General features: G+C 48.6%; 1 protein-coding gene across 6 annotated transcripts in view; it reads right to left on the bottom strand.

Annotated features, from left to right (window-relative positions):
- LOC119172405 (coronin-2B-like) overlaps nt 1–13,596 on the bottom strand; it is a 337,045-nt gene that overhangs the window by 55,895 nt on the left and 267,554 nt on the right. The window contains exon 1 of one of the 6 annotated variants that reach the window (XM_075893734.1): nt 6,247–6,421. The exons of the other annotated variants lie outside the window; for them this stretch is intronic. Coding sequence (XP_075749849.1) covers nt 6,247–6,332 — 86 coding nt within the window. The 5' untranslated portion in view covers nt 6,333–6,421. Of the gene's footprint in view, nt 1–6,246; nt 6,422–13,596 lie in introns of those variants that run through there. 6 annotated transcript variants of the gene reach the window in all.

Genomic DNA, 13,596 nt, shown 5'->3' on the forward strand with positions numbered 1-13,596 from the left:
GCGAATGTCAAGGTTAGGGTCACGTCGCCCATCCGCTGGTCGTATAAACGCCTTCCAACCCACGCGTGCTATCTCCCTGTTTCTCGAGGAGCGCGAAAAAGCGAGATGGCGCTGCTTGGAGACGATCGAGGCATGCCTCAGCAGAGACATGACTTGTATTTCTACCTAAGATGCTCATCTAAGACAGAAATAAATAAAAGGAGAAAATTAGCAGTGACTTAGCTGCAGCCATAAACCCGACACGGTGGTCTAGTGGCTAAGGCACTCGGCTGCCGCAGGTCGCGGGATGGAATCCCGGCAGCGGCGGCTGCATTTTCAATGAAGGTGAAAATGCTTGAGCCCGTGTGCTTAGATTTTGGTGTACGTTAAATAACCCCAGGTAATCGAAATTTCCGAAGTCCTCCACAACGGCGTTTTTCATAATCATATGGAGGTTTTGGGACGTTAAGCCCCGACAATTATATTATCTCAGATATCGCCAGAATATACGCAGCGTGAGCTACGGACGGACGGACAGCCGAATTGAGTAGAAGTTTCCAGGTTTTCCCCGGCGCGCCAGCTGTGGGCCGTGTGACGTCATCACTCCTCGGGCATGCTCAGCACGGCTCTCGATAAGCCACGCGAAGCTGCCCAAAATCGGCCAGTGTAGGTTACGCTACCAAAAAAAGCTACTAATCTTGCGTGCAAGTGTACTCGGGCTTCGGACTATAGTTTAAAAAAACGTAAAAACTGAAAACGCGTCGTGTTCAGAGCATCTTTAGGATGCGACGAGTCAGAAGATTGATTGTGGGCAAGGAAATAGCAGCGTTAATTTCTACGCACAATATACTCTTTTCAGACGTCGCTTCCATATGACACGCTGAACATGGCGCGACTCCAAGTTTCACGTTTCAAAATAGATTCACTAGAGAGGACAGCGATTGTTTTCATATTGGTAAAGTGCATTTTTACAATACCGAAAGCACAGCTCACCAGAAGACGCTCGATATGCTGGAGAACACGGTAAAACAAAACGAATGTGGTTTGCGCACCAACATGCAGTGACGTTTGTCATGTAGTCTGAAGGCATATTTTGGGGCCCACACACTTCTTAATGGATGAAAATGCAGAATATTGTTTTCTGAGGGGCCCACAAATCTAACGTACTCAATTCCTGCAAATTTGGTATAAACATTGTGCCAAAACTATAGAAAAAAAAAACTGCTTGGAACCTGTCAAAATGGCATCCACGTGCAAAGATAAGGGTGCGAAGTCTAAAAATAGAAACTTCGACATTCATTACTTACTAATCAACGGGCCCAAATGTCTACGCTACTAAATTCATATTTTCTGCTATATATTATTACTCCTAAGATGGCGAAGTTAACAATGCACTTCACAAATAAAACTACTTAATTGCATAAATTGATTCGCTGGTTGCCTTTAGTGTCCTTTAGCCCCGCCGCGGTGGTCTAGTGGCTAAGGTACTCGGCTGCTGACCCGCAGGGCGCGGGTTCGAATCCCGGCTGCGGCGGCTGCATTTCCGATGGAGGCGGAAATGTTGTAGGCCCGTGTGCTCAGATTTGGGCGCACGTTAAAGAACCGGTGGTCAAAATTTCCGGAGCCCTCCACTACGGCGTCTCTCATAATTATATGGTGGTTTTGGGACGTTAAACCCCACAAATCAACCATCAATCAATTTAGTGTCCTTTAAAAGCATTCACACGACGTCTTGACCACATTCAAGAAGCATGCGCATGCGCACAGACCATCGCGGCATCAGCGCCTGGCAGGGCGCGGCACGCATATGCGCTAAGCGCTTGGCACTTGTCGCGAAGAAAAGGAAGACAGCTGAACATCTTTGGGGTTCGGCTAACTATAAGTTTTACGTACCGCAGTCACTTTGAGTTTTAGGTGTGCACAGGTTCACCCTTAATTCATACGTTCGTTTGGCCAGCGTGTTTCACTATCGCTATACTACGTATGGTCCTCAGACAATTGGAGGCGGAAGAGTATGGAAGCCGGCTGTTTGTTACCTCATGAGACGCATTTACGATGGACTACGAAGAAGAGCTTTCCAGAGCAATATATAATACTGCTAACTTGTTAATTCGGTTACTCCATTTACCTTGCCGGGTAACTCGACTACGTTTACCGTCCCTTGTTGACCATTCCGCTTAACTGTCTCACTGTCCAAATGTCTGTCATACGCACTACAAGGTCAGCTCAGGTCAAGACCTTTAGCCTGATGTTACCTATCCGCTATGCCCGTACTTATGAACCCGATATTTCCGACCGTATTTCAATCTCTTCCGTCCTATATACCGTATTTACTATCATAATACAGCACTGTTGGCTACCGTATTTAAATGCAATATGCTAGTCTTGTCTTGTCGCCTAGAAGATCTTGGCTCATACCCACAAGGGGGATTGGCCACACTGTACCTTATAAGAGATATTTTTTGTACAACGCTAGTCTAGTCTTGTCTTGTCTCCTAGGAGATTTTGGCTAGTCCTGTTGGCCCACGCTTTTTGTTTTCTTTCGTTTCCGTCCCGAGGAGAACGCGCAAATGCCACTGTTGATTTTAAAAAAAAAAAAGCGTTGCGCGATGAAGCCGCTCAGCCGCAAACGTCGAAACTCGGTATCGCGTTGTGGCATTTGATACCGGACGAAGGAAAGCCCGTTGTTGTGGTGGTGCAGCGGTTATACAATACTCGGCTGCTGACCCTATGGCTCTGGGTTCGATCCTGGGCCGCGGCGGTCGCATTTCGGCATAGGCGAAATGCCATGAAAGGCCGTGTATACTGTGCAATGTCAGCGCACATCGAACACCAGATGGCCGATGTTTTGGGAGCCGTCCATCACGACGTCTCTCGTAATCGTATCGCGTGGTTTTGAAATGTAAAACTCCAGATATTGTTATTAGTAATAGTAATAGTATAGTTAAATAAAAATGATCTAAAGAAGATCTCGCGCTGTCGCAGGAAGGAGAAAAGGGTGTGGCCGCGCTGTAGAGCGTACTTGTTACTCAGATAAGAATACATCTTATATCCTAAAGGAGTGACAAAGAGGGTTGGCTCACTCATATAACACGGTTGGCTTATGGGGCATCAATTCCCAAAGCGACCTTGGCTGTGAAAGATACCGTAGTGGAGGACTGCGGATGAATTGAAACAACTGAGGCTCTTTAACCTTCACGGGCATAGCAATGCACATGGGCCCCTATTATTTCGCCCCTATCGGATAGGGATGGAATCCGCATCTTTCGATATAGTTAACAGCCGAGAACAGTAACTATTGGGCAAAGACGCACACATCACCACACATGTGCGTAAGAAAAGCATCTGAAATCAAACGAGCGCATCCATTGGGGTATTTCGACACAACGGTGTGCTTATCAAAGAGAGGTCACAGCTGTAGTCACTATATGCAATCCGCGAACAATAAAGTAAGCAAGCGAGCTGTAGTGATATATCATTTTCCGCACATAAAATGTATATGCAGATTGCGGTTGCGTATTCACAAACGCTCATCGACTCGACTTTCACCCTTCCCTTGACAAAGTTGAGCACTGCGCCGCTGCACGGCTGAAAATGATGCTGCGCTGCTCGAGAATCGCACCACATTATCGCTGATATGCAGTGACCTGCCTGGCCTAGCGAGGGCACTTCCATCGGCTTTCTCAAATGAAGGTGAAGCGTTCAGTGAAGGGACTTTCGGGGGTAAGAAGTGTTTGATAAGAACACCACTGTGTCGAACTACCCCGATGGACACGCTCGTTTGATTTCATATGTCAGATTTGGGTGCACGTTAAGGAACCCCAGGCGGTCGAAATTTCCGGAGCCCTCCACTACGGCGTCTCTCATAATCATATAGTGGTTTTGGGACGTTAAACCCCACATATCAATCAATTGATTTCATATGCTTTTCGTACGGACAAGCCGGTCAGAGCGGTGGTTTGTTTGCATGGCATCGCTTATCTTGTTTGTAGCGCTGTTTTACCAGCTAGAAATCGTCGTTTATAGCTTGCAGCCTGTTCTCCGATGACATGCGTCCAATGTTTCTATAAGTCACGTACGGCATGCCCGTTATCAGCGTGGGTCATCGAGGAAACACGCGAGAGATGCCAGTAAATATCTTAATCCTCACCAGTTCAGTACACCAAAGTGTTTTTTTTTCCCAAGACAAAAATTAATTCGTACACTCGGAACAAGCTCCTCCGATGTGATTGCCTAATCTTCAGCGTCACTTTCGAAGGTTTGTCGAACGTCGTTTCTCGATCGCAACAGCAGGCTGTTTCACGACGGCCTGTGTACGTGTTTCGAGACCGGCGACCGCAAAGCCAGTCTGCTGGGAGGCCCACGTACTCGCTTGGCGGGTAGTATAAAGTAATAGCACCGCCGTTTTCGAGATGGGCGAGAAAGTGCGACACAGCGAGGAAGGAGGAAAAAAAAAGGGAAAATGGACGCCTGACGAAACTCTCCCCTCGACATAAAGGCCGCCTTCGCCGTTCTCGTTCTCGTTTCATTTTCCGCTCACGAAGCGTCGACAAAAGACCGACGCCTCCTCCCTTTTCTCCGTCGCTCTTTTACATTACCGAGCCTCAAGAGAACGCGAGCGCCATGTAGTGGTAACTCAGAGGAAACACCAGACAGAGGGAGTGAAACCCATATAGGGGACGTATGGGGCCTGTTGCAACCGAGATCGCTTTTGTGCAGGCACGCGTGAGATAAACGACCTGTAATGTATTTTTAAAGCTGTATTTCACGTAATTAGCGGTAACTAGTTGACCACCGGGATATTAAAATGCATATATCAATCTTTGAATTTTGGAAAAAACTAATGAAATCACTAGAAACCCCAGCGCTGGTATGTGCGTGAAGTGACAAAGTTTGAAGCCGTATAAATGGATTGTTGTCAGCGAGAGAGCTTGAGAAACCGGCTGAAATCAGTCCTTTTATTTTAGACACGCAACGCGCTTCATCGTTACAACTAAAAAAAAAATGTCTATAGATGCATTTGAATATACCTGATGTCACAAGGCTGTCGGGATAGCTGCTTTAGGGAAGCTCCTTAAGGTCGAGGCTTGTCCGCTGGCGGCGTTGGCGTTCGGCGTAGCCGAGCACATGCAAGGTACCCACTGTACGCTATAACGATGACGACTATGATCACGGACAACGACTGGCTTGTCAGTAGATGACGTCTCGATATGCTCTACGATACATTTCGTATGACTGGAAACAACCAACAACCGCCAGGGGAACGTGCACAGACCTCCTCTGTGCCAACTTCAGGCTAGGCAAGACACCACAAAGGAGTAATAATGAAGGTGAAACGAGATTCACAACATACCTGTTGTGACCAATGAACATCGGTCGTAACCGTACAACTCCTTGTCAATCATTTAAACGCGTGAGTGATCGACGTCACGGGTGATTGCCGGCAACACCGAAAGATCCTATACCGCTTCGCCCAGTCATCATCATTCGCTTCGTGGAGATGCCATGTTGTATTCTCTTTAGGATTTCCGAGGCTTTCCAAGGGTGCTCTCACGGTAACATGTGGCTAGAGTGTACACTCTAATGTGGCAATCATACGAAGGCAATTTACAGGCACGGCTGTCACATTGGGAACCGTTTAACATTTTTAACAAACGTCTCAGAAGGGTGCATTGGGCTATGAGAGACGTTACAGTGGCACGTTGCGCTACACTAAAACTTTTCCCATTTGTTAACGCGAACGCAACGCTCACGCGTTTATATAGTGAAAACTGGTAAAATGCAGAATCTTAGCGGGTAAGTTTGCGGTAATGCTACGACAACAAGTACAACACATGATCACGTCCCAGCAAACAGCACACGGTAAGGATTCGACAAGTATTTCGGCCATGCGCAGTGTTGCCGACGGCTCTTTTGCGCAAACTATCCCGTCACTTTACACGACAAATGCTAACTATATACGGGGGCCCCGTACGCGTATAGTTGTAACTCTTCTCGAAGTGCCAGTCCAGACACCAGCTAGTCAGTTCACCGGCGATGAACGTTGAAAGACATTACTGCCGCTTACCGAGGCAAGCTTGCAGCACGATTAGACTACGACGACAGCGTTAGGGCACGTTATCATGCAAATTAGGCGTGGCGGGCGCGCGTGTGCCGACAATACGTCGCAAATACACTTCCTCCGTGCGGCGCTTGCAGCCTCGAGCCTTACGATCTACGACAGCAGTGAGGACTGTCGGGAGCGTATACAGGCACGCACATACGTACAAGAAGTTCGCCGGGCGGTGGGCCTCCCAGAGGTTCCTGAGCACGGGCTTGAGCGCGCGTCCGGACACTTGGTGCAAGTAGAACATGACGGCTGCAGCTCGCGGGGTCCGCGCGGCGCGTCACAGCACTCGGAGACCGCGGTCACCGCGGCAATTGGCCGACCGACACGCGGCCGAGTGGTAAAGTACGTCGGCGGACTCTCGGCGGCGGCGCGACCCCGAGCGTTCCTTTCTCCGAGCAGCGAGACGCGCACCGCCTGCTCCGCCGCCTCATGCTGCGGGGAGTGTGGCAAAAACTCCGCTCGCGGAGTCAGGCAGCGGCGGCAACCAGGTCGCCAGACCTGTCGACCGGCCTTCACGGGGCCTCCGAGGGTTCGGTCATGCCCCGAGGCTCGCTGCGCGGGGCTGCGGGGGAGGGCGCACACCCCCTCCCCTATCTCTTACGAATTCAGCCCCCCTCCTTCGAACCCTCCCCCACCGAACTTGGAAATCCTTACGATGGTGCCTCCGTTATTTACCCGTGCCACAGAAGACGCGCGAACCCCATTTTAGGAGAGAAATAAACAAAAATAAATGAGACAGCCTGGGGGGGGGGGGGGGGGTCATTACAGATGAGCACGAGACCGATATTAGGCGTACACACGAGCGAAAATTCGTCCCCGATCTTCTTGCACGGGACCCGGATCTTTGACCGAGCCAATGACGCGCAAAGTCTAATTGAGTGTCGTATACGTCCTACAGCCGGGGTTTATCGCTTTCTGTTGTATTTGCTCGAATTCGGCGACAGCGACGGAGGGACGACAGACGCGCAAACATTTCGCCTTGCGATAGTATTTGGTTCACGCTCATGGCGCGAAGTGTTATTTCGATGACTGAATTATCCCCACTTCGATAGTTTCGTTCGACTGCAATAGCCGATAACATTAAAAATGTATACGCTTTACGCAAAAAAAAAACACAAAACAAAACACTGTTTGCCTGGTTTTTCAGCGCGCGCACCGATATCTCAGCATCATTCACACTCTATATGAAGAGTTCTGAGCATGCTAACAATAGTAGCACATGTTGCTTCATTTCTAATTTTAATCCTGGAATAATGAGTGGTAGTATGTGGACACCAGTTGATATCAACTGGAAACAACAGCTCTTCACCACGTGGATACTGTTCGACAGTCAATCAGATTCGCTTTGGGTCTGCCATGATGGTCGAGGGTTCGATGCAGGCAAAGTGGTAGAGACCTGCCTACTGTGCGATGTCTGTGAACGTTAAAGAACCCCAAATGGTCAACATTGCCGGAGCTCTCCACTACAGTGTCCGTCGTATTCATACCGTACTTTCGGGACATAGCCCATTATTATTATTATTATTATTATTATTATTATTATTATTATTATTATTATTATTATTATTATTATTATTATTATTATTATTCACTTTTGGTACTTCGAATATAGTGTTCGATTCGGTGTCAAGTATCGCTGTATCCACACCTCTGCGGGTACTACTATACCTGTATAAGCGAATAATCCGCACGTCTACACCCCACATCACATGACGTCACTGTCTAAACTGGGCCTGCAAAGCGCGGTACTGTTCAGTTAACCCGATCCGGGAACGTTTAACGACGTCTAAATGGAGGGCTCCTCTTGTTCCTTGCACGCGCGCGCCATTAATTCTATACAGTGTGAGCAGCGTGTTGGTGAAGCAGCGCTTGTCTCCTGTATAGCTGACACTCTGCGAACCATCACGGGGGGATACGGCATATTGTATGGCTTTGCCATGCAGTGAACGTATAAGTGTGGTTAAGCTTCCGCACGAGGCGGCGGCGCATTGGACTGATTGTTACGTCAAATAACGCAAACTTCACATGTGAATGCGTTTCTGCACGCAATACACGGAGCATATAGTTCTTTAAATGACTTTCGAAGATCACTTGCATTTCCAGGTTTCCCCTTTATTACATAGTTCGTTGTTACGCTGATATATGTAGTTTTTCGTGGACAAGCGCTCTTGTAGCACGGTCGGATCCGTACAGATCCCGAAACGTCATCTTGTTTTTTTTTTTTACATTGCTCAGCGACCTGCTTTTAATCACTTCCTTTAACTGACCAGACGGCATTCCATTCATCTATCGGCTAATTATTAACGTTTATTGTATACAGTAGTACACTGCAGCAGCTAGTGAGTCTATAATATATTGAACAATAGTTTAGGTATTTGTGAAAGAGCAGGGCAACTCGTTTGGGAGACTCGCGTGCTCAGATTTAAGTGCATGTTAAAGAACCCCAGGTGGTCAAAATTTCCGGAGCCCTCCACTACGGCGTCTCTCATAATCATATGGTGGTTTTGGGACGTTAAACCCCACATATCAATCTATTGCTTGGGAGACCGATACAACAGCAGTAAAAAGCGTAACAAGCAGCGCTGTAAATAATAAACGTTATCTCAAAAGAGTAAAATATGTCTCCCATACAGCACCACAAACTGCAAAGCGGGTTAAAAGGAACTTATGCGTGGCGCAGCACCGTGTGCAATTAAAGCAGGGTTCACGAACGGGCGAGCCCGCAACCTCGCGCTCAATAGCAGGAAGCAGTAAGTAGCCAGCAAGGCACCATCGAGGGCCGTTCTCCACAAGTATCGTTCGGCACTTTCATCGCCTCCAATTTGCGACCGTATCCCGCGGAGACCGGCCCGCTCATGACGGCTCCCTCGCAAGCAAGCGCGCTTCGTCTGTTCGCAACAGCCCAGGCAACAGGTCCGCGCCACATGTTGCTAATGGAGCGAAGTGTGAATGGAAAGACCACGCCGGCTTTCACTGGCCTCTCGCCAGACGCCGTCGATTTGCATGACTGCTCAATTAGCCCGCAAAGCCGAGCTAAGCACGCAGCCCTTCTTCTAGCCGCGCTCATTGTGCCTGATTGAGTCGGTGCGGCACCCCACCCCTGCTATTCCAGGTAGGCGTGCCCACGTGGATGCATTCGCGCGCACGCAACTCTAGCGCATTGTCTCACCGTCGGGTTCCTCTCGAAACGTCTCGAGCGCGACACCGGAGGCACGTCTTTCTGTGTCACACGCTAACGACGCCCCGGGGAAGAGATCTTCGAGTCGATCGAGCTCGGCCGTTGCGTTTGGAGAAAGTGTGCGGCGCAGGCTGCGACAGGACCGGCTCAACGGGAGAGGTGATTTAGATTGACGATAAGGGGCAGCTGGTGAAAACAAACGGCCGCGCTCCTTGCGGGGATTAGCATCCGGTAGTATAGAGAGTGTGGCCGAGCTCGCAGTTGTACGCGTCAAGCTATGTTTGGTCGACGAGCGGGCAGTGGCGCGATGGCGTACCACAGCGTCCTCTTTTTTTGTCGGTCCTTCGAGAAACTATACGTTCAGTGGGTTAATGGAACATAGAAAAACGCTTAAACGATGGCGCCTGTCTCAACAACACTTTAAGGATAGCGTAAACGGGTACCACGCCGGCCAGCTAAACCGGAGAGGATTAGCTGTCGCACGCTCTTCTATATGTTCATCCCTGGGCGGAGTGATAAAGGTAAGCGCAAGATTTCACAAGTTACTAATTTCCTGTGTCCCGGCCTGACATAGTAACTACATAGTATACAGTGGACTATGCCAACACCGATATTACTACTACTGCCATCATCATCGTCGTTGTAGTAGTATAGTAATCACGCAGATGAAGTGAGCGAGGGAGAGGGTGAGTCAATAATTAAAATGAAATGATGACGCACGTTTTCCCGCCCCAAGGAAGTTTTCCGCCAGCCAATCACATGCACTCGCGTGACCACAGCTTCGCCGTGTGACGGCTTCACGGTGTGCAAATGGCTTAATTTTTCTATAACGTCTTTCAAGTTTGTCCCTCTGAAAAGTTTGACGGCACGATCACGAGTAACGAAATAGCCCGGCCGGTATAATGTGATGTCCGGTACAGATGGCCAGCCAGTCTATTCGAAGGGAAGAAAGAAGGCCGAAGGAAAACGATGCCGCTCCGGACGGTGTAAAATTAGTAAGTGGGGTTATTAGTAAATTTACAAGGCGTAATAGAATAGAGATAGCTGCGGCGACAAATGGGTAATTAGGAGAAAGACGTTGGTTCTGCAGCGGATGTGAAAGATGTGGTCACTGAGATTAGAAAGGCGATTACGAGGGAGCAGCTTCGTGGCGTGAACGATAATTATATGCGCGTGCTCTTTTTAGCGTGCACAGCGGTTTGCGATTCCGTCAAGAATATCGTACGATCTCTAAAAAAATGGATGAAGATTTTAGACGAACAAAATTTGCAGAGAAATTCGTTAAAGGGGAAACTGTCGTAACGTGCAAAGTTCTTGATCGAGTGAGCCAGCTAGAGGCACAATGTTGCTTTATCACATTTTATTATGTAAATGTATATAGGCAATGTTAAAGATAGACCACAAGCATTAGCTATTGCATGCTATAATGCCGGCAACTACGGCAGGATTAACCTAATCAATCTACATTTTACGGGCGAGGCACTTTAGGAGGGCAAGCTGCTGGGTGCTGTTGTTTTCGCTTGGCATAACGTTGCAGGCACAACGGTATACAGCATAGCCGCACGTAGCATGGCATGAAGTATATCGCTCGCTCACGCCAAAGAAGTACCTCCTTGCTATCACTCTTCCAGAGCTTTGACCATGATTTTAACGCAGGCAAAGAGAGAGGAGGAATAATTGAGGAAGGACAGGGAGGTTAGCCAGTTCTGAGACCGGCTGGCTACCCTGTACTGGGGAAGGGGGATAAAAGATGAGAGAAAAGAGACGTTGTAAGAAAAAGAGAGAGAAGGTCATCAGACGATCCACGACGCTGTTTACAGTCTGTCTCTGAGACCACTTGCCCGCAGAAAGCGCAACGACGCTCTCAGTGCCTTGCGTGCAGAGGACGGTCTCGGCCAGTGTCCTGATACCCTTTCTTCCGACAATTGGCGATTGTCTATTCTATCTAAAGCTTTTGACAGTTCTTTTCTTGGCACGCTGAAGCGGGGACACTCGCAGAGAAGATGGGAGAAAGTCTCTGCGCAGCCGCAGTTGTCAAAAATCACATATTGCACATATATCTGTGGCATAATAAGTGTGCGCTCGCGCCAAAGTGTTGTCTTCTTCTACTTGGTCTTCGAGCGCCTGGAGTGGGTGAGAAGCACCTTAATTAAAAGAAAAAAAGTAAGTAAAAAAAAGCTAGCGAGAAATTGAAAGAAAAATAAAGTGAAGAATAGAAAGAAAATGAGAAATAAATAGTGAAAAAATGAAAGGAAAACTGGAAACTACCAAAAGAAAGAAGGAGAAGAAGAAAGAAAAATAAAACCAAAGAGAAACAGAGAAGGCAGCTGAACATCATCATCATCGTCATCATCATCATCATTATTATTACCATCACCATCAGTTCTGCAGTTCCTTTATGCAAACTTGGCAACACTTGCGTAAAGCTGGTTTGATTTCTCAATGCGATTTTTCGATTTAATGACCTAGCGTATGTTGGTATACACGTAGTAGTAATACAACCACTGCCCTTTGCGAACCGCTCACGAATGTCCGGAAGCCATCCAGGTTATTTCAGAATAAACGTCCGCCGCGGTGATGTATACGTTGTGGGGCTTTGCTGCTTAGCCGATGGTCGCGGCTTCCATACCGGCGGTCACCACATTTCGATGGAGGCGAAATGATAGAGACCCGTGCACTTTGTCCACTTTTTCTGTATCCCTTTTCTTGTCGCTCACGCTTTCTTTGTCTATGCCTGGCAGGCCGACATCAGTCCGACGCCGCGTCAAAAAAATTAGTCCGAGCGGGGCAAACGGCACCTGCACGGTGAAAAGGTAACGCGTAACGTGACGCCACACGTTACCCGTTACAGTTCCGAGATAGTAACGATTGATTGATTGATTGATTGATTTGTGGGGTTTAACGTCCCAAAACCACCATATGATTATGAGAGACGCCGTAGTGGAGGGCTCCGGAAATTTAGACCACCTGGGCTTCTTTAACGTGCACCCAAATCTGAGCACACGGGCCTACAACATTTCTGCCTCCATCGGAAATGCAGCCGCCGCAGCCGGGAATCGAACCCGCGACCTGCGGGTCAGCAGCCGAGTACCTTAGCCACTAGACCACCGCGGTGGGGCCCGAAATAGTAACGAGTAGGTCACAAAGTTACAAAACAAAACAATAAAGCGTTACCTGTAACGCGTTACCGCCAACACAGAGTATTTCTTATATATCCTGGCTTAAACGCAATGCTCAACACGTGAACGCCCTGCGTCGGCTCGATGCTGCATTATACGCACAGCGGATGTCCAGTGCGTATTGTACGCGCACAAGTTGGAGGCCGCCCGCAATGCACCGCTGCGACGGCGGTCGAGGCCTGCTTAGCTGGCAACGGTCGTCGTCAATGGGCGATCAATTCGCGTCGCCATGCGTATACACGCGGAAGTGTGTAGAACGCCCCTCTTCGATCACCCGCGCCGTCTCGGGGCCGGGTGACACGAGTCGTACATCACACATCGCGACCGCTATACGCGCACGCGATGCATTATTGATGGGCACCGGCTTCGGGTCGTCGCTGTCAATGCAGCAGCCCCAAGTAGATCGAAGCCAGTGACGTATGCGCGTTGGAGTCTCGTCGAAATATATCGTAGCCGGGCCAAGAAAGCACACCGAACTTCCGTATACTTAGCGTGCGCGTAAACGCTATAATAATAAATTCGGAGTCGTTACATGCCAAAACTAATTCTAAGGCATACTTTGCGTCTATGTGATAACGCCGGGTTAGTTTTGATCATTTCGAGTTTTTTTTTTTACGTGCAGCAAAAGCTAATAAATAATAATTGTTGGTGTTTACCATCCCAAAGCCATGATATGATTATTAGAGTCTTCTTAGTGGAGGGGTCCGGAAATTAGACCACGAGGGGTTGTATAAGTGATTGTGTAAGAGACCACGTGGGGTTGTGTAAGAGAGAAAAGAAGATAAACGTGAGCCCCGTAACTGTCTGCATCATAGTGCGACACCTCAACAGTGGCTCACGAGCGATGTGGGTAAGGAGAAATTAAAAGGGATACGAAGGATTAAAAGGGATAGATATAGGAAAAAGGTTAGAGAGAACCACATACAGAAGTAAGGAGAAGATGGGAAATATGGACACGTTTCGCAGGAGTCCGAGGACGAGGCACCACTCGGCGAGACATTTTGTCGGCGTCAGGAGATAGGGCGAGCCAGTCGGCCAGAGCTGCGCTGTCGTCGGAGATCGCGGGGGCACAGCTGGTCGGCACGAAATCCAGCGAGCGAGTCGTGGGGTTCTTTAACTTGCAGCTGAATTAAAGCGCACGTACGTCGAGC

Source organism: Rhipicephalus microplus, chromosome 4, assembly GCF_043290135.1.
Source record: "Rhipicephalus microplus isolate Deutch F79 chromosome 4, USDA_Rmic, whole genome shotgun sequence".
Classification (NCBI taxonomy): Eukaryota; Metazoa; Arthropoda; class Arachnida; order Ixodida; family Ixodidae; genus Rhipicephalus; species Rhipicephalus microplus.